We start from the raw sequence: 19,035 nt of genomic DNA on the forward strand, positions 1-19,035 counted from the left end.
CCTCGCTGGCTTTTTCTTCTAAAAGGCGTTTCTCGGCATGCACGGCATGTCGGCGAATTTCTTCCAGTCGGGCACCTTCCATTACGCCAATGCAGGAGTTTCGCACCGATGCCGAAATGGCTGGAGATAGGCCGTTGAGGAAAGCATTTGTGAGGTGTGTTTCCCAGACTCCTATTTCTGCTACTCCTTGTGCCCCAGCCTCTTGTTTGATAATGCCGCTGTTCTCCGTGAACACTTTTTCTAAGCGGTGGTAATAGTCATTTACTGTTTCCTCCGGGGTCTGCTTACATGCCCAGATTCTTGACATGTCGACTTTGGCGGGGAACTTTGTAGTTATTGCGGCCTCTAGTCTAGCCAAAGCAGTGCGGTAGGTATTGTTCAAGTCATCATCCCAGAGTGGGGCAACCACGTGCTGTTGACCTCCCAGTATTTCGGCGAAATGGCTGACGTGTGTCGGACCCATTCTCAGAGTCAACAATGTCTTTATCTCCGGCATAGTGGGTGTGAATTGTCGACAGAACATGTGCTTTAGTGCTGCAGCAAATTTAGCACCCCCTAACTCAACATCTGGGATATGATCTTTTGCTATTTCCCTCATATCCGATATGGTCCATGGGCGGTAAAGGAGTGACGGACCAGCAGGTCCAGCCACCTGGATCATGGGAAGATTGTAATTTAAGTCCTGGTCCGGTCTGCGGGGGTGTTCTTTTCTGTAGAGTTCCGCTTCCTTCTCCTCTCTTTCTCTCTTCTCTTTCTTCTCCTGGATCGTCCTTTCCAGTTTGGTGGGGTAACCAGGAGAATGTCCGCCATATCCTTGCTCTTTGGCGGTGACCTCTGGTCCAGCAGCACCTCCAGCAACACCTCCAGCAGCCTCCTCAGCCTGCTCAGCTGGCAGGTGAACGGGGGGTGGGGGAGGGGGGAATGGAAATCCACAGTCGAGGAGAGGATCCTCCACGCCTGTGTAAAGATGGGGATAAAGGGAAGTGTGTAGTTTATACTTGGGTGGTGGTATGAAACTCTTTTTCTCTTTCTTCTCCCCTTTATCGTCAACCTGTATTTTTCTTATTGCCGCAGCCAATAGCCTTCTTTCACGGCACTCTGCTTCATCTTCCCAGTATTTTAAACACTTTCTGTGACTGTCCAGTTTTTCTAAGTCTTTTCCTTTAATTCTGCTCTTCTTTTTTATTCCATCTTCACACTCTTGTAATTTATCTCTTAGGTTTTTGATTTTTAATTTACTCAAAGAACCTCCCTTAGGAAATCCGAACATTTCCGTCCATATATTTAATTTAGACAGACTGTCCTCACCATATTTTACTCTCATGACGTCTACAATCGGGCCCTCAGGAGGGTGTACAAGCCCCCTACTTTGCCTTGCTCCCATGACAAAATCACCTCATTTGTTTCTCAGTACAAATCACGCAAAAAACTAATCGTAAACCCACGTTCTACGACGGGATAAACCCTATGTGATATTTGTTTCTCAGTACAAATCACGCAAAAACTAATCGTAAACCCATTTCTACGACGGGATAAACCCTATGTGATATTTGTTTCTCAGTACAAATCACGCAAAAACTAATCGTAAACCCACGATCTACGACGGGATAAACCCTATGTGATATTTGTTTCTCAGTACAAATCACGCAAAAACTAATCGTAAACCCACGATCTACGACGGGATAAACCCTATGTGATATTTGTTTCTCAGTACAAATCACGCAAAAAATAATCGTAAACCCACTTCTACGACGGGATAAACCCTCTTCGATCAGCCCCCTTCATAAACGTCATGGAGTTTTAATTACGTTTAACTTTAAACAATTTAGACATTGTACATCTCACCCAGTATTGGAAAGCCTTTTTAAGTCCGTTTGATCTCGTGAAGTCAATCAGTTCCACCCCCGCCGCTGGTCCTCTCGTCCCGTACTGTTTTTGTCGCGGGGTAGAGGGAATCCGAGGATCCTGGAGCTACCAACCAGCATTCGTAGGTGTTCCCAATCGAACTTGCAGAGATCCTGCCGACAACGCCAATTGTTATGGAAATCTAAAAACCCCAATACTGTAGAGTACAAGTCAGAAAACAAATAAATGGTGAATCAGACAGAGTTGTCTTTCTGGTGATGTTTATTCGAACAAACATCAGATACAATAAAATATAGACACAGGTCTCACAGAGTATAGGATAGTCTGCGCGAGTGTGCGCAGTTTAATATGGTAACAAAGCTTATATTGAGGAAAGGGTGGGAAGGTCAGAAATCTGTCTTCACACGGTCACATTGTTATTAGACACATGTCCTTGAGCTGTAGATCTCAGGAAAGGCAAGTTCTCCTGTGACTATGTGTGAGTCATAATAGCAGCACACACACACACACACACACACACACACACACACACACACACACACACACACACACACACACACACACACACACACACACACACACACACACACACACACACACACACATACACATACACACAGCAAACTAAAGGTTGTTAATTTCCCCCTGTTACCCCCTCTAGCAATTTCAACCAAATGGTGGGAACCTATGAGGAGCTCCAGGCTTATCTGAAGGAATATGTAGATGAGCTTTCCAGGAGTGATGAGAGGAGAAACGCCCTGTAAGTGCACCATGACAGAGTCAGTGTATGAGTAAAAGCAAACAGGGGCCCAAATGTGACCGTATGTCCCTTGCTGTTCCTCTCTCAGGCCCCACTCCCCTCATATTGACTCTGCAGAGGCCCAGGAGCTGAGGAGGCTGAGGGAGAAGATTTCCCTCCTGCCTTTCAAGGATCTGGAGGTCATCGCGACTCTGGGCATGGGAGGGTTTGGACGAGTGGAGCTGGTTAGCTTCAGTAACACTACTATTATACTGCAATTTATTTATCTGGATAATGTTTTAACAGCCAAACCCTGTTCTTGTTATTTATTCAACTCAAGTCCTTTTGTAGCATGGCATCTTTGAGGAAACATCATGGATCAATGGATGAAAAATAAGAATATTATTAAAATATATCTGCAAAATTAAGGGGCAGTGTTTGTGACCTCATGGCAGGTTGGGTCAGAGGATATGACAGGGTGAGTGATAAAACGTCTAATCTACTTCATGGAAAAAAGTGAAATGTAGCATTAAGCTGTTCTAGATAATTATGGGGAAAACATGAGATTTCCTGAGGCTCCTCACTATAATCAAAGTATTTTTCCTCGGGAGGCTATTACAGGGACAGTGTTTATAAATGAAGGCTAACTCCTCTCTGTTGCGTCTCAGGTAAAGCTGAAGGACGAGGACACCACGTTTGCTCTGAAGTGCATTAAGAAGAAGCACATCGTTGACACCAGACAGCAGGAGCACATCTACTCTGAGAAAAACATCCTTCAGCAGACCAACTCTGCGTTCATCATCAGGTGAATCTCATCACACATGCAGGTGTAACCATACCCTGGTAATTTTTGTTTAAAGATATGCAGTTGTTGTCTGCTATCTGAGCTAGTGGAAGCACAAAAAGGTTCAAGAGAAGAGGCAGGAGGATTTTAGGCAACACAAACCTCCTGTATTCCGAAAGGAGAAGATTAAATGGAGGGGTGGTGATGTTTCAGCTTCTCTGTGGAGTTGCTAAGGAACCTGCTGGGAGAATGCTGCTGACCCGGGTCCATCCACTGCACTGAGATTTATCTGGACTATGACTTTACAGAACAAAGGCTTGTGTGAGCAGTGTGTTGACTGTCATTCAGAGGAAAGGTCAGCCATCATGTGATGTTCACTCTCCTTCACTAATACCACACTCCCGTTATTCTATATCAGTTCAGAGGTATTTTATTATCAATTAAATCTAAGTATGTCAATTATATTTAATGTGTCGTCATGTGTTGTCAAGTTCATAGAACAACAAGGGCTTTTCTCTGAAGAGTTGCAGTAGCAGTATTTTTGATCTGCAGCTTCACTCTGTAAACCCTCGTTAGTCCATAGAAGTGCATTAGACGCATGTCCTGGGTTTATGACAACCATTATTCACCATTCATATTATTAGGATTTGCATTACCAATACAAGACATCAATACCAATAAAAAGCATGAATGCAGTTTTGACTAAAGGCCCTGTCACACTGTCCCGAAATTGACACCCGATGGACACACGATAAAGGAAATGTTCAAATTCGGCTGTGATCGTAGCAACATCGGGCCATTCGTGAGGGCATCTTAAGCCATCGTATGACCGCCGGTGGAGTTTCTCAGGCTCCGGCAGCAACTTCGTGAGCGGCACCTTCGTAAGGCACTCGGGAGGGCATCTTGTCAAATCGTGTCATCTTCGTGTTATCATCAGTGCATTCACCCTCACTCTGATCGGGGCGAATGCCCGATGGCACCGATGATAACAAGATGTCCTCACGATGGCCTTACGAAGGGCAACATTTACACACGAATTCAACACGAAAATGAACCTTCGCAAGGTCCTTCGGCAATTTTTTGGCATGCCAAAGATTTTGCCACCGCTCACGAAGTTGCTGCCGGAGCCTGAGAAACTCCACCTGCGGTCATACGAAGGCTTAAGATGCCCTCACGAATGGCCCGATGTTGCTACGATCACAGCCGAATTTGAACATTTCCTTTATCGTGTGTCCATCGGGTTGTTTTATTGCACAACAAAATCATGTAAATATATTATGTAAATAACCCAATTTGTGTTCTGTGAAACTAAAAAAGATATAATATATTATTTTGAAGGACAGTTGACAGGAAGTTGTTGTTGTTATGGAAACAACATTACGGAGAAAACGTAATATTTTCTACATATAACGACGGATAAAGTAAAGAACAAAGTCTGAAGATATCAGTACAGTATCATAGTACTGTAACATAATTGTTTTTGGTACTTTCGTTGCAGTTGTATGTCTTAAATGTAATGTAAATGTTGCCTTCGTGTGTGGTTCGGGGCCATCTTCGTGCGAAATTCACAATTCCATATTTGTGTGTCCATCGGGTGTCAATTTCGGGACAGTGTAACAGGGCCTTAAAGGTGCACCTCAAATGTACAGAATATTAACAGGGTAGTAAGCTAGCTGGTTGGTGATGTTTTTAACGCGAACAGGAGTTAACAAAGAGTCTGTTGGCTGTATTTCAGGTTATTCCGAACATATCGGGATGATAAGTTTGTCTACATGCTGCTGGAGGTGTGTCTTGGTGGAGAGCTGTGGACTGTGCTGCGGGATATGTGAGTGTAGGTTCTTTTGCTACATTATAAACAACTTTATTGAAAATATGCATAGTAATTTAAAGGATTAGTTTACTCAAAATCACTAGAAGTAATAAGTATATTTATTTTTGAATGTTATAGGGAGAGAGCATATGTTTGCATGCACACACAAATACCTTCACAGGAAAAATATGGGGAAGTAGGGAAAATTGTTTTGTAATATCTATGAGATCTAACGAAACACTTTGATAATGGCATACAGCTATTCTCAGACATTCTGAGATTGAGATTTCCTTTTTGCTGTGTTTTGGTCAGCATCAGGTGAATTCTGTTTACAGCGATATGCTTCATATTTCTGGTGCTCTAGTCACAGTGTAATATAATACTTAACTGGGAACATGAGACCATAATTAGATGAGTACTACAGACAATTTACAATTTTGGCGGCTGTGTTTCGGTCTGTTGCACCGATAGACTATGGTTGCACATGTAAACCATCCACAGTGCACTGACAAACCCTGGGGAACATCCTGGCATGACTGCAAGGTGAGCATTTAACCTAACAAATGAGGGGTTGGGTTGGGAATGCACCATAAATGTGAGTTGCTATCTATCTCTCCAAATGTACCTACATCTAGAGTCCAGACAGTTTTACATTTCAGATGAATTTAAAGGACCAGTGATGACATTGAATCTGGCAGAGATTAAAGAAATGCATCAGATAGGTTGACAAAATAGCAAAAACCAACCCACCAATTCTCACCACAAGTGTTCTCTGAAGCAACCATGACGCATTGAGATCAATATGGAGTTGTAACAAACAAACTGTACACAAAATACAATTATGTTTGGAAGAATACTATGGTATTGCCATGTGCTTCTGCTGTATAGAGCTCAATATCTTTTCCTGGGGACCCCCGTTGGTGTATGGCTTAAGATGCACAACACCCTGATAGTTTTCCTAACTGTCTTTGTGTATTAATGGATTCCATTCCTGTGTGGTTCTTTTCTTAACCTACCAGGAGCTATTTTGAAGAGCCCACAGCCAGGTTTTGTACTGGTTGTGTCTTAGAGGCCTTTGATTACCTCCACACTTTGGGTATCATCTACAGAGACCTGAAACCTGAAAACCTTCTGCTGGATGCTGAGGGTTATGTCAAAATGGTAAGCCACTTGTTTTAAATCTTTTTTGTAATATTTAAAGAGTGTTATGCAATGTGTATCTAAATTATTAACATATATTCTTAATTCCTCTGTGTTTCCTCAGGCAGATTTTGGCTTTGCTAAAAAGATCGGCCTTGGAAAGAAGACCTGGACATTCTGTGGGACTCCAGAATATGTGGCCCCCGAAGTCATTATGAACAAAGGTCATGACTTTGGAGCTGATTGCTGGTCCTTAGGAATCCTCATATTTGAACTTCTCACTGGCAAGTAAGTCAGTCAGTCAAAAAATGTTAGCTTTTTACAATCTTAGATGCAATAGTTTTATGAAGGTGAAGTTGAGTGTACTCAGCATAGCAGGTCAACATTTGATTTAAGCTAAAATGTTTAAATATATATATATGCAGTAATAAAAGCATTTAACTGTAAGGTGCCCAACTAAAAGAAGGCAACATGAGCAAGATATTTCACCTCCTCCCTACCACCCTTAATCATAAAAGTGCTTTATGCGCACAATTAAATGTAATCTAGCTGATAGTGTCTTTAATTTGATGCATGCTTGTTTGACTACAAGTTGTTTTTAATTCATTTATTTGTTTTGTTTCAGACATTAAGATTTAAAAAAAATGGCATAAAGCCTGGAGGCATTCGAAACAGCTTCCCTGGCTCTGTTAAAAGTTGAAAAATAAGTCCAAGTCAAAGTCAACTTTATGTGTACAGACAGAGAGATCGAAATACCGTTTCCCACAATCCCAAATATAAAACAAATGTATAGATATATATGTATAAGTAAGTATATATACACAGAATAAAAGACACATTTTTACATGTGCACACATTAAAACCTAAATAAAAACACAACAATCAATATATACAAAATAACAGTCACTTCAGTATTTAAGAATGTACAATAATAAACATGTTAAATGAGATGGATTTAGTTTTTATAATATCTTAGAAAGAAAGAAAACGGTTTTTTTTACCAAAATGTTAAACCCATTCTTTCATTAGTGTAATGATCATTCTACTTCCCAATAAACAGGAAATCTGTTTCTTCTGGGTTTTTTCCAGCCCTCCCTTTGCAGGCACAGACCCCATAAAGATATACACCATGGTCCTCCATGGCATTGAGAAGGTTGACTTCCCTAAAAGAATAGGGAAGCGTCCAGACGACCTTATCAGGAGACTCTGCAAGTACGGTGAATCAAGAAACAACTTCTGATATGAGGATGATAGTGCTCTGTCATTTAAACAGACAATTAGGAAACCACTGTGTAGATGGTGGTGTGGAGCAGACCAGGCAATATCATTCAAAAATATTAAATGGATGATTATGTTGCAGTAACACTGATGTCCTGTCCACATTTGCCTTTGTAGCCAATGTGCTAGCAGCTTGTAAGTTTTGATGCTGCTGCTATGTATATTCAGCCAAGTGTTATACAAATGTTATCATGTAAGTGTGTTAGGTTTCCTGGCAGTATCTTTCTCTTAAATAGAGAATCCTCAGGGTTAATAAATTGGACTAATATAAAATGTCTTCCGCTTCCTATCAGGCTAAATCCAGTCGAGAGGCTGGGAAACAAAAAAAATGGCATCATTGACATCAAAAAACACAAGTAAGAAACTTCCGCTTGACTGCTCATAATTTAATTTAATTATATTTAATTCAAAACTGTGATGTAAAGTTCTGTTTAGCAGCATGCTACTGTCAGCATGCTAGTTAGCTTGACATGTTGTTAGCTGGTAATGTAAACTGGTGATGTGCACCAGATTATAACTTGCTTTTTGAGGCAATAACCTTGGGGCCCCAACTAAAAAATTTAACAATTACTGAGACAACAATTGTATACAATTGTAACAATTACCTGATGTCCCTAAAGACTGACCTGCATTCCTATAATGAAACACAATATGGCAAACTGGTTCTTACCTTTGATAGAAATGTCAGAGAACATACCAGAGGGGTTGCCAACTGGCTATTTGTAAGACGATTAGAAACAGGTATTAATGGTGTTGGAATCACTAATGGATGAAGTAGCTTTGCAATGTATTCCTTAGGTGAGGATAGGATTAAAGGGCGCAGTTAAGGTGCACAAGGTCAGAGAATGATGTTTAAAGTTTTCTCATAAAACTAACGGCTGATGCTAAGACTTGGGAAGCCCAATGACTAGACTACTGAGCAGGCCATAGCTGTCAGGTGTCTATCAATAAATTAGAACCAAATATGTTGGATTTCTGTACCCAAACTTCATCAGGTCCCCAGCTATAGCCGTGGTCTTGACATAAAATCTCGAGATCGAGACCAAATGCAGTCGATTCCGAGACAAGACCAAAACCTTTAAAAAGTGATCAGTTTCGAGTATTACAACACTACAAATCAGTTGTGTAGTACAAAAAAAAACTACACTAAAACACTATTTTATGCTACAGAGACTTCATTTGACTTCAGTGCCTCATGGGGGGTTAAGTTGAACCACTGGCTCACTTTACCCCACATCCACTTTTTTGGAGAAAAAAAGCTGTCTAGCTTAGCCATTGATGCTAATCTTTAGCACAATGATTTACATGGTTTTACACCTTGCTAAATAACCAACATGTATGATACATATCATAGCCACATAGAAAATGATGGGTGCTTCCTGAATCTATGTTCACATGACAACAAATGTGCACAGTTCCCTAGATCAGTGGTTCCCAAACGGTGTGCCGCGGCACACTGGTGTGCCGTGAGGCAAGTCCGGGTGTGCCGTGGGATTTTGTGACAACCATACGTTATTATTGCAATATACAACTACACAAAAATAATTATTTTTTAATTGACTATATCAGTACTTTGTAGCTCTATATGTACGTAATCTGCGCGATTTGCGCATCCACATCTCCACGTGCAGTGCTACATAAACATGGCTGAGTCAGCGATAACTTTCGAGGGGTGGAGGTATGCCCATTATTTTGAGTTCGTCCGAAGAATAGACAGGAATGTGACGGTGAGGTGCAAACTGTGTCCAGGCCAGAAGCTGTTATCCACTGCTGTAAACACTACGTCAAACCTCAACAAACACCTGCAAAGAACACATGCTAAGGTGAAGCTACCGCACACGCTATTTGTCTGTTCTTCTTCTCTGTCTTCCGGTTGTTGCCTGTTTTGAATGACAAATACACACTACCGCCGCCTGCTGGTAAGGAAAGTTATTGTCACTCACGCATGCGCAGTTCGTACGTGCTCGGCGAGTAAAGTAACGAGTTACTTTATGTAGATAGTAACGAAGTAGTGTAATATATTACTTTTTTTAAAGTAATACATTTATAATTTGTAGTTCAGGACCATGGACAATGCAGCTTCCTTGCATTGACAGTTCTCTGTGCTGAATTTCTGCTGAGTTTCCTTTGCCTCGTTTTTTATGTTGTGACCTGTCTGGTTTAAATGAGTGTGTTGCTGCTTTGATGAAGCCTAATTTGATAAAGTTTCAAATTAATTTCTGAAATATTTCGTTAATAAATATTTCACGAGTAATATAGTTGTCTTTGTCACATTTTATTTGGCATTAGTAAATAATTATGCACATTTACAGATATTTTACATGATATGAGTGATAACACGTGTTATAAGGGCTATTTTGCACAATAGGTGTGCCTTGAGATTTTTACTTGTCCTTTGGTGTGCCTTGGGCACAAAAAGTTTGGGAACCACTGCCCTAGATACAGGGGGTGGGTCATCTTTCCCCACTCTACCCCACAGGGCATTATGATGAGTTTAAAACATTGTTTAAGATCAAAATTTGACTTTTCTAGGAATGCTTATCCAGCGGTTGGCGCATTTTATTGTGTTTTGTTGCAATAATGTAAGATATTTATATTGTCACAGTGGCATTCATGTTACACAGAGCTTTACCCAGGTAAACTAGTTACAACACTAAGGTTGTATCAGGCCCGGTTCCAGAACAAAATGACTCAAGGTGCATCTGAGATTAGAGAGGGTGCAGTGGTAAAGTGCTATTTTTATAAGTCGGGAGTGGACCTAACACCCTCTAGGGGGGTCCTCACCTCCTCTAGGGGGGTCCGGGGGCATGCTCCCCCGAGAAGATTTTTTAGTTAAAAGCATCAATCTGGTGCACTTTGAGAGCAAAATTAAGAGATCTATGGATCTATGTGCTCTTTGCTTGATTCATGCCTTCCCAGTCTAGTTTAAATATACCTGGGCAGGCTCTGTTTTGCTGAGGTCCTCTGGCACTTGCGGGCCGCCGAGGGGCAACGAAGACGACTGCGGCTGCTCCGCCTCCGTGGGCGAGGCGGGCAAAGCCGGCGAGTCGGGTGTTAGTGTCCACGACAGTGGCCGCGGGTAACGTAATGTCCCCATGATCTGAACTGTTATTACCTGCAGTAGATGCAGTGTTACTGCTGGCGATAAGGGCTGGTTGTTTTAACCATTTTCTGATGTCCATCATTGACTGCTGTGTAAGCACCTTGCAGATGACGAACGCGCAGCAGCACAGGTCACGCGCACCTGACATAACGTTACTTACCATTTAAATTGACCAAATAAATGCAGCAGACAACGCTATTTAACCACAATTACAATTTATTTTATTTCAACTATATTCTTCTTCTTCTTCTTCTTCTTCTTATTATTATTATTATTATTATTATTATTATTAGTATTACTACTATTATTATTATATATGTAATATTTTTGACTTTTCATTTTTTTTCTTTTTTTTACTTTTCATTTTTCAAATGAGGGTGCATAACGACTCAATTCCCTTATGCATCTCTGTAGAACCGGGTCTGGGTTGTATCCTGTAGCCTTCAAATAAGATGCCACCCATTTAGATTGTTTTATCAGCTATATTGCAGAGAAGTTTAGAGTGGAAGACATAAAAAGACTGAAAACATAAGCATAAAATCGTGATTATGTTATAACCACTGGTTGAAACTAGTAGGTGTATTATGTGGTTTTGTAAGGGATAAAATCAATATGTGCTGTAACTTTCAATTAATAACACTGTTTTATTCTGTTCACGACATTGTCGACACACTCGACTTCCTGTCTGTTCGGACGGTGTTTGTAGCATTAGCATGTAGCTAATATTATTTTGTGTACGTGAATATAAGGAGAATGACACGTGGTGTTGCACATTAAACACACTGTCTTCAACTCTCACTTATTGACGCTGCAATACTATTATTAGGGAATGTTTAAATGACCAACTAGACCAATTAGAAGATTGTAACTAACATCAGAAAACGACAGGACGTGCCTTGGACGCAAAGCCAATGGGAGAAGACTACAGATGATAAATATGTGACACAAAAAGGAAGCTGGTTTCTTTCTCATCCCCTGCGACGGAGAGAGCAAATTCATTGTATCATTGTACCATTGTTTTATTAAACGCTGTTAACTTGTAAATAAGCTTCCTGGACTCTTTTCAGCTAATCCTACCTCAGATCGTAGAAAACCCAACAGTTTCTAATTATATTTCAACCAGGAATAATCTGGTTTAAGGTCACAGCCTGTTCTATTTAAAATATAGTCCAACCCTGAGGTTATTTTTGTTCTGTTGTAAAGGTGGTTCCAGGGCTTCAACTGGGAAGGTTTGAGGCGTCACAAGCTGCCGTCCCCATTGAGGAGAGAGGTGAGACCATGAGCTTTGTTTTCTAACATGGCGCACTGACATACTGTTCCGGAACAATCTGAGAAAACCACTTGCCATTCTATAAACTTTACAAGAATGCAATCTACTGCTTTTATTTTATTCATGGGGAAATCTGCCATGATGTTTACAATATTATTTGTGACCGATAATGGAAAATTGAGATTTAATGAAGGTTAAAATGCATAAATATATATGGTAATAGCATAGCTATGAATTAGCAACTACCAACTGAACTAACTGGCTCTGAACCAAGCCCAAAGGATCAGCGACAGGTTTGAAGAACATTTTTGAAATGGTTGAATTACAGTGTGTTTTATAGATTTTTGGTGCATGTAAATGGTCTGCAGAGACTAAAATCCCTGTTATCCTTCCAGAGGGAGTTTCTCTCCCACACACTCCCCACCCTGACTAAAACGGCCCCATTGGACTCCATTGTTTACTTCCATAACAAAGTGACATCACTAAACTGTTGAGTTACCCTGATCTACACGTACAAAAATATACATTTTCTCATTAGGTTTTTGAGAAACAACATTGTTTGAAGTCTGTTAGATTCTCACACAGTCATGTGTCATGTGGTCGAGTGGTTGTTCAACGTACAAAGTGCAATACTGACTTATTTAAGGTACTGAGTTACAGTGGTTTCCTAGCTGCATGAAGGAAATCAAACTGTCCCTGACATGTGTAAATATTGACCTATAAGTATGTATTTTAAGGAAGACTGTCAGTATGCAAACTGAACTGGCCAAATGTCCTTGATTAGCGTGTGCACGGACATAAGGGATTCAGCTCTACCAATGAGGACACTGTGAATGAACTTATGCTGGCAAAATGTATTGACTTCCTGATGATTTATCTTGCTCCTCAGCTGAAGGGCCCAATGGATCACAGTCACTTCGACTTGTTCCCTCCTGACACAGAGGAACCTCCTGATGAGCTGTCTGCTTGGGATAAGGACTTCTGACGGTACATAATCTAAGCAGCAGCAGTGGATTTAACTGACCATAACTCCTAAAGATAATCTTTGGATCTCTCTCTCTCTCATAGCAGCTTTTTTACCTGGAGTCCATCACCAGGACTGAGACTGAACGAGAAACCTGCTGTGAGGAAATACATGTTCATCATTTTACAGATACTCATGATTAACTAATCATGAGGTGATTACTGTATGTTGATGTATACAACCTTTTAAAAACCTTAAACCTTTAACCACAGCAGGAAAATCAACTGCCCATAACATCGGGCTCCCCATGTCCTAAACAAGAAGGCACTCCTTTGTGTTTTTACTGTTTTTACAAACCAACACATTTCAGATATGTATACACTCGTAATGTAGGAACATACATTTCATTAGTGTGAATGCTGTTCAACAGCATTCCACTATTGTTCTTCAAATCTTTATTCCGCATATTATTATTATTTCAACCAGATTCCGCCGTCCGATAACTTGAGCATACTTTCAGCCACAGAAACCATTAAAATGATGATGGGAAAGAATTTTTAAAATATTCAGCTTTTTCAACTATTTTTTTTAACTCAATTGGATGAACCTTCAAATCCTCTTTTACCTACACTGTGTGCAAAATGCAACTCCTTTCACATACTTTCAGCTACAGACTTCATTCCAACTTTAAAACGGTCACAAGACATTCAGCTATTAAACTGGTATTCCGATTTTTGATATCTTTATCAGGGTTCCCTGGCGCTCATGGTCAGGTCATTTCTTTGATAGGAGCCATAGTTTTTGAACAGAAGGCAAAATTGTCAGAGATAAACCTCAATGCATTCTGAATGATCCTCCCTCTGCTGCTGCAGGTGACCATGGTAACCAGTTACTGGGCAGATTGGGGCAGACACACCTGAGTGACATCATCTAATCAGAGCAGACACACCCACAGAAAGCAAACCAGATTTATATAATTGTACCCATCAGTAGAGCAGAAGTCAAATCAGTTGTTAATAAGTTGTTTGTTTTTGATAACAAAAGTTGTTATCAAGCAACAATGGCAAAAGTTGTGGGACAGTAACACTAAAGGAAGACATTTATACCAGATACAAAGGGAAGTAGGAACGGAAAGCACTTGGGGGAGTAGTAGAAGAGAACAGAGCATTAACAGCAGGATAAAATTGGGTCACTCTGGATTAAACTCATCAATACATCTGATTGGAAAACATCCAACTGGCAATTGTGATGGTTGCCAACAACCAGAGACAATACATCATGTATTTGTTAGCTGCCTGGAATATACAAGGCAAAGACTCATGCTGAAAACTGCACTGGAACAACTTAACATCAAGGACATGGATTTCAATATGCGAAAGTAACTCAAGAAATGAAGTAAACAAGCTGATCTTCAAGTTCCTCAAAAACACTGGTCTGAGGACAAGGATTTAATATGAACATTAAATAAATCAACAGTAGGTGGTGATATATGCTCCAAGTCGAAGCGATTCACCATTAAAGAAAAGAAGAAGAAGACACGCCCACAAACAAACTGGTACACGCACAGACTCCGGCTGAAGTCCAATAGTCCGTTTCTCTTAGGAACCTTCCTAACGGAGTGAAATGACCCGCAAGTCCCTCAGTGGCAGCCATGATAAGTGCCGTTCGAATTCTCTAGATGATAGGAAAGGAGGTTTCAAACTTCCTTTATAACCTCCTTTAGCTTAGGAACCACTGGACCTCCCTAACCGAAAGGAGAGGAGAAAATGCTGCCCCACAATGCAGTGCAGCCGCAGCATTTTCCGTCACTCAACAGTCGGCCGTTCACGGAAACAACCGATTATGACGGAGAAATTATATCATGAAAGTTACGGTGCTTATTAAGCTTTTTAAAACGTATGTGGTAAGTTGCCAAAGTGCTTTGTTTTGAACGTTCATCAGTATTATAATTAGGGCTGTAAAGTTAACGCGTTAATAACGCGTTAACGCAAAAAAAATTAATGCCACTAATTATTCTAACGCGATTAACGCATGTGTATTTGTTGTCCTCGGCCGCCCCGTAGTTTCAGAGCGCATCGAGTTTAAAATACCATCTACAAGCTGATGCTGACAGCCCCGCTCCTGCCGCCCGCTTGTGGCAGACCACACTTCCACGCTCACCGGCAGGCACCGACTGGCCATCTGGAGGACCGGGAGGGTGTGTGTATGTGTGGCCCGAGCGAGCGAGAGAGAGACCTTACGTGCATTGTTGTTGTTAGCATCTGGTGCTAGCTAGCTGCGCTAACGGATATGGAGCTGTTTAAATGAAAACAGAGGAGCGACATTTCGCCACAACTGCGCCGAGCACTTGACTTTATGCAGGAAGCCAGACAGTGGGACATTGTACGAAAAGTCAGCACACTCAGCACGGATAGTGCGCAACATGATTGCAGCGTCCAGGCAGCTCCGGTTCGAGCATATGCCTTGAGTTGCACATAGCTCCAACGATCCATCACACACACACACACACACACACACACACACACACACACACACACACACACACAAACACACAAACACACACGCACACACACACACACACACACACACACACTCACACACACACACCAGTTGTATTGTATTATTGAATGAGAGGTTCCAGGTTGAATTGAGGCGAATATTTGTAATGTTCAGAGGTTGTTGTGTTTAATATTCATGAGAATATTTGTCGTTGTTCAAATGATAATAAACATTAGCATAAAGCATATTTGTCCACTCATATGTTGATAAGAGTATTACAAACTTGAAAAATATTCCTCTAAGGTACATTTAGAACAGATAAAAAATGTGCGATTAATTTGCGATTAATCGCGATTAACTATGGACAATCATGCGATTAATCGCGATTACATATTTTAATCGACTGACAGCCCTAATTATAATCAAAAAGAGAAATATGAACGTTAGTTTTTACTGAAATGATCAAATAAAGTCAACATCTCACAGTCTTTACTGAGCTGTGTGGGGTTTGTTCAACTTTTAAAAGATGTTTGTATGGTGATATACACAGTGATAGATGTTAAGGACTAACGTTTATAATACAGGGTTCTTACACCTTTTCCAAAGTCAAATTCAAGAACTTTTCAAGCATTTTCAAGGTGCATTTTCAAGCTTTTCAAGCATCTTACAAGTGTTGAATCAGACTTTAGTTCCACCTGGAGTAAATCCACAAGCTACCCTGCAGTATACAAAGTCATTCAAACTAGCTGCACCTTTACCAGCTTTGAGAACACTTTCATGATCAATCATTATAAAACATATCATATATATTATTCTGAAATGGACCAATCTGCACAACGACTACTTTTACTGTCGCTACTTTCACTATATTTTGATGAGAATACTTTTCTACTTTTACTTGAGGAACATTTGGAATGCAGGACTTTTACTGTAACAGAGTATTCCTGGTACTTCTACTTTTACTCAAGTACAAGATCTGAGTACTTCTACTTTTACTCAAGTACAAGATCTGAGTACTTCTGCTTCTACTCAAGTACAACATCTGAGTACTTCTACTTTCACTACAAGATCTGAGTACTTCTACTTTCACTACAAGATCTGAGTACTTCTACTTTTACTCAAGTACAACATCTGAGTACTTATTACACCTCTGGTAGCGTATTAGTCTGAATTGTAGCCACAAAATCACGCAGAGCTGCATAAAAATAGACTCACAATGGTAACAAGTGTAAAATAATATTTACAAATGTGTCCAATGATTTGTAGGTAATTTTGACTACTCAAGACACCTGACTTATACATCTTCAAAGGAAGACTGTGTTCATTCTACAATTACATGATGGGATTAAAGCTAAATGTAGTTTTACTTGTATAATACTTCAAGATTTTATATTAAAGCCTGTTTCTAAAAGTATCAACCATAGCGAAAAGCTATGGTCTAATTACGCAACCAAGTAGTATGTTTCGTGCCTGCGTCTTTTTGTCCGGTCGGTCTTGGAAGACCCGAAGCTGTGTGGTTCATAAAAACATGTTCTTACTCAATATCAAGCCACCATTATTGTTTTATCATTTTAAATCGTATAATGTCGGGCTTTTTTTGCCGCCTGTGGGGAAAATAAATGGGGCTCAGAGCCTCAGAATACTGAAATCTGTATATATTTTGTTCCTTCTAATTTGTTATCTCTATCGAAATCAGTCAAAAGTCGCAACGGCTCATTTAAAAAATAAACGTGGATTTGTGTAAAAAAACTAGTTTTTCAGGATTCGGGTGTTTTGTTTGATTTTATATAAACAAAGTCTTGACTTTCAGAACATGAAACTGTTATTGCCAAAATCTCATGATAAAACATTTTTGAAGCTTGTAAAGGGAAGAAGAGGCATCTCTTATTTCGCACCCTTCTCTTCCGCAGCGCCGCTCCCCCTCCCTCCGCTGAAATGATGAAGTAAAGGCATACGCCGTATAGTAATCATAGATAACACAACAGGGTTCGGGACAGTTTGTTTTCAAATAAACAAAGTCTTGGCTTTCAGAATATTAAACTTGTTTCAGCAAGTTCAGATGATAAATACAACTTTGAAGCTTGTACGGCATAATTACAAGCAGAGAACGGAGTAATTTAACGTCACAGCAAGCATAACAACAGCCGGTGTTTCTTGTGAGTGTTTCCCCGGGAAACAAACACACACACCCTCTCGAGCTTCCCCCAGACCAGTAATACAAACGAAAATGTGTCTTCGGGTCAATGTGACTGATTTCGATAGAGCAAGTCACATTTGGTTTAGGCACGAAACATACTACCCGTAGAAATACATTGCTTTTAAAATCACTCTGTGTCGAATCAATAGATTATATTTTGTGACTATAACACGAAATGCTGTGAGACTGGGTTGAATTATGAAAGCAATTCTAGAAGCCTGAGAGCAGGAGAGTCTGAAAAGAGTCAAGGGAAGCTTATACAAGTTAACAGCATTTAATTTCACAAAAGATGCGGTGGTGTACAAATGAAATTGCAAGCGGAGGAGCTCTCCTCATGTGTTCAGCCGAGGTCAGGAGAAGAAGAGGGGCCGATTATTGGCTTGCTCTTCCTGTTGTCATCTGAGGTCTTCTCCTATTGGCCGGTGTCGTCGGGGGGCAGGTTCAATGCAATTCCTGCCTTTTTCTGTTGCTAAATTACATAATTCTGGTGTCTGTGGTTATTTAAACATTCCCTAATAAACGTGATTTCAGCATCAATAAATGAGTGTTAAACCCAGTGTGTTTAGGGTACAACATCACGTTATTTCACCTTCAATTCACGGTTTGAAAATGTAGCATTTCGCCACATGCTAATGCTAACCTTTAATTTTCAGAATAAAAGTGTTAAGTTAATAGTTCGTGTGAACTTCCGTTTTTTTCAGAATAAAACTGATTTAAATTAAATAGTGTATTTAATTCAAAGTACGCCATATCAACATTGATTTTAATTTCTAACAATCCCTCCTTACATACCCTTTAAGGTATGTAAATAATACTGAAATCAATTAGTTCTTCATCCGAACATTGCATGGTACATAACTCATAAAAGTAACAAATACAAATAAGAATACATATTCATCATAAATATGAAGTTTTTCATTTGTGCATAACTTCTAGCTTAAACCTTTAATGTCACTTCGTAAAATAGCAACAATTAGCTTGGTATGGAAAACGTCTAACTCCCTCCTTTCACATCATAAATCCTCTTCATACTGTATCTGGTGTAAAGGCACTTGTTCTTTTACAAAGTCATTTCATTTCATTTCAAACCTTTAATTAACCAGATTGGTCCCATTGAGATCATAGATCTCTTTTTCAAGGGAGACCTGCTGCATATAGGTTCCACATGAAACATAAAACAATAAAGGACATTATACATTATATTTACAGGATACATTTACATAGTTATAGACATTTACAAGTGGCCATAGCATTTCATTTAGCCTAGCTTTAAAAACATGCAGAGGAATGAGATTGCTCAGTTTCAATTATTGCTGAAGACTGTTCCAAGCAAGTGGAGCTGCGCACATAAAAGCTGTCTTACCTAAGACAGTCCTTGCTCTTGG

General features: G+C 40.1%; 1 protein-coding gene across 1 annotated transcript in view; it reads left to right on the forward strand.

Moving 5' to 3' along the window:
• LOC117546495 (cGMP-dependent protein kinase 2) overlaps nucleotides 1–13,128 on the forward strand; it is a 64,262-nt gene extending 51,134 nt beyond the window's left edge. The window contains exons 10-20 of the mRNA XM_034216741.1: nucleotides 2,528–2,626; nucleotides 2,715–2,850; nucleotides 3,274–3,410; nucleotides 5,125–5,214; nucleotides 6,219–6,360; nucleotides 6,464–6,627; nucleotides 7,429–7,551; nucleotides 7,911–7,973; nucleotides 11,924–11,990; nucleotides 12,880–12,977; nucleotides 13,059–13,128. Coding sequence (XP_034072632.1) covers nucleotides 2,528–2,626; nucleotides 2,715–2,850; nucleotides 3,274–3,410; nucleotides 5,125–5,214; nucleotides 6,219–6,360; nucleotides 6,464–6,627; nucleotides 7,429–7,551; nucleotides 7,911–7,973; nucleotides 11,924–11,990; nucleotides 12,880–12,975 — 1,117 coding nt within the window. The 3' untranslated portion in view covers nucleotides 12,976–12,977; nucleotides 13,059–13,128. The remainder of the gene's footprint in view (nucleotides 1–2,527; nucleotides 2,627–2,714; nucleotides 2,851–3,273; nucleotides 3,411–5,124; nucleotides 5,215–6,218; nucleotides 6,361–6,463; nucleotides 6,628–7,428; nucleotides 7,552–7,910; nucleotides 7,974–11,923; nucleotides 11,991–12,879; nucleotides 12,978–13,058) is intronic.
• The last annotated feature ends 5,907 nt before the right edge of the window (nucleotides 13,129–19,035 follow it).

The sequence above is a fragment of the Gymnodraco acuticeps genome, unplaced genomic scaffold (assembly GCF_902827175.1).
Source record: "Gymnodraco acuticeps unplaced genomic scaffold, fGymAcu1.1, whole genome shotgun sequence".
Lineage (NCBI taxonomy): Eukaryota > Metazoa > Chordata > Actinopteri > Perciformes > Bathydraconidae > Gymnodraco > Gymnodraco acuticeps.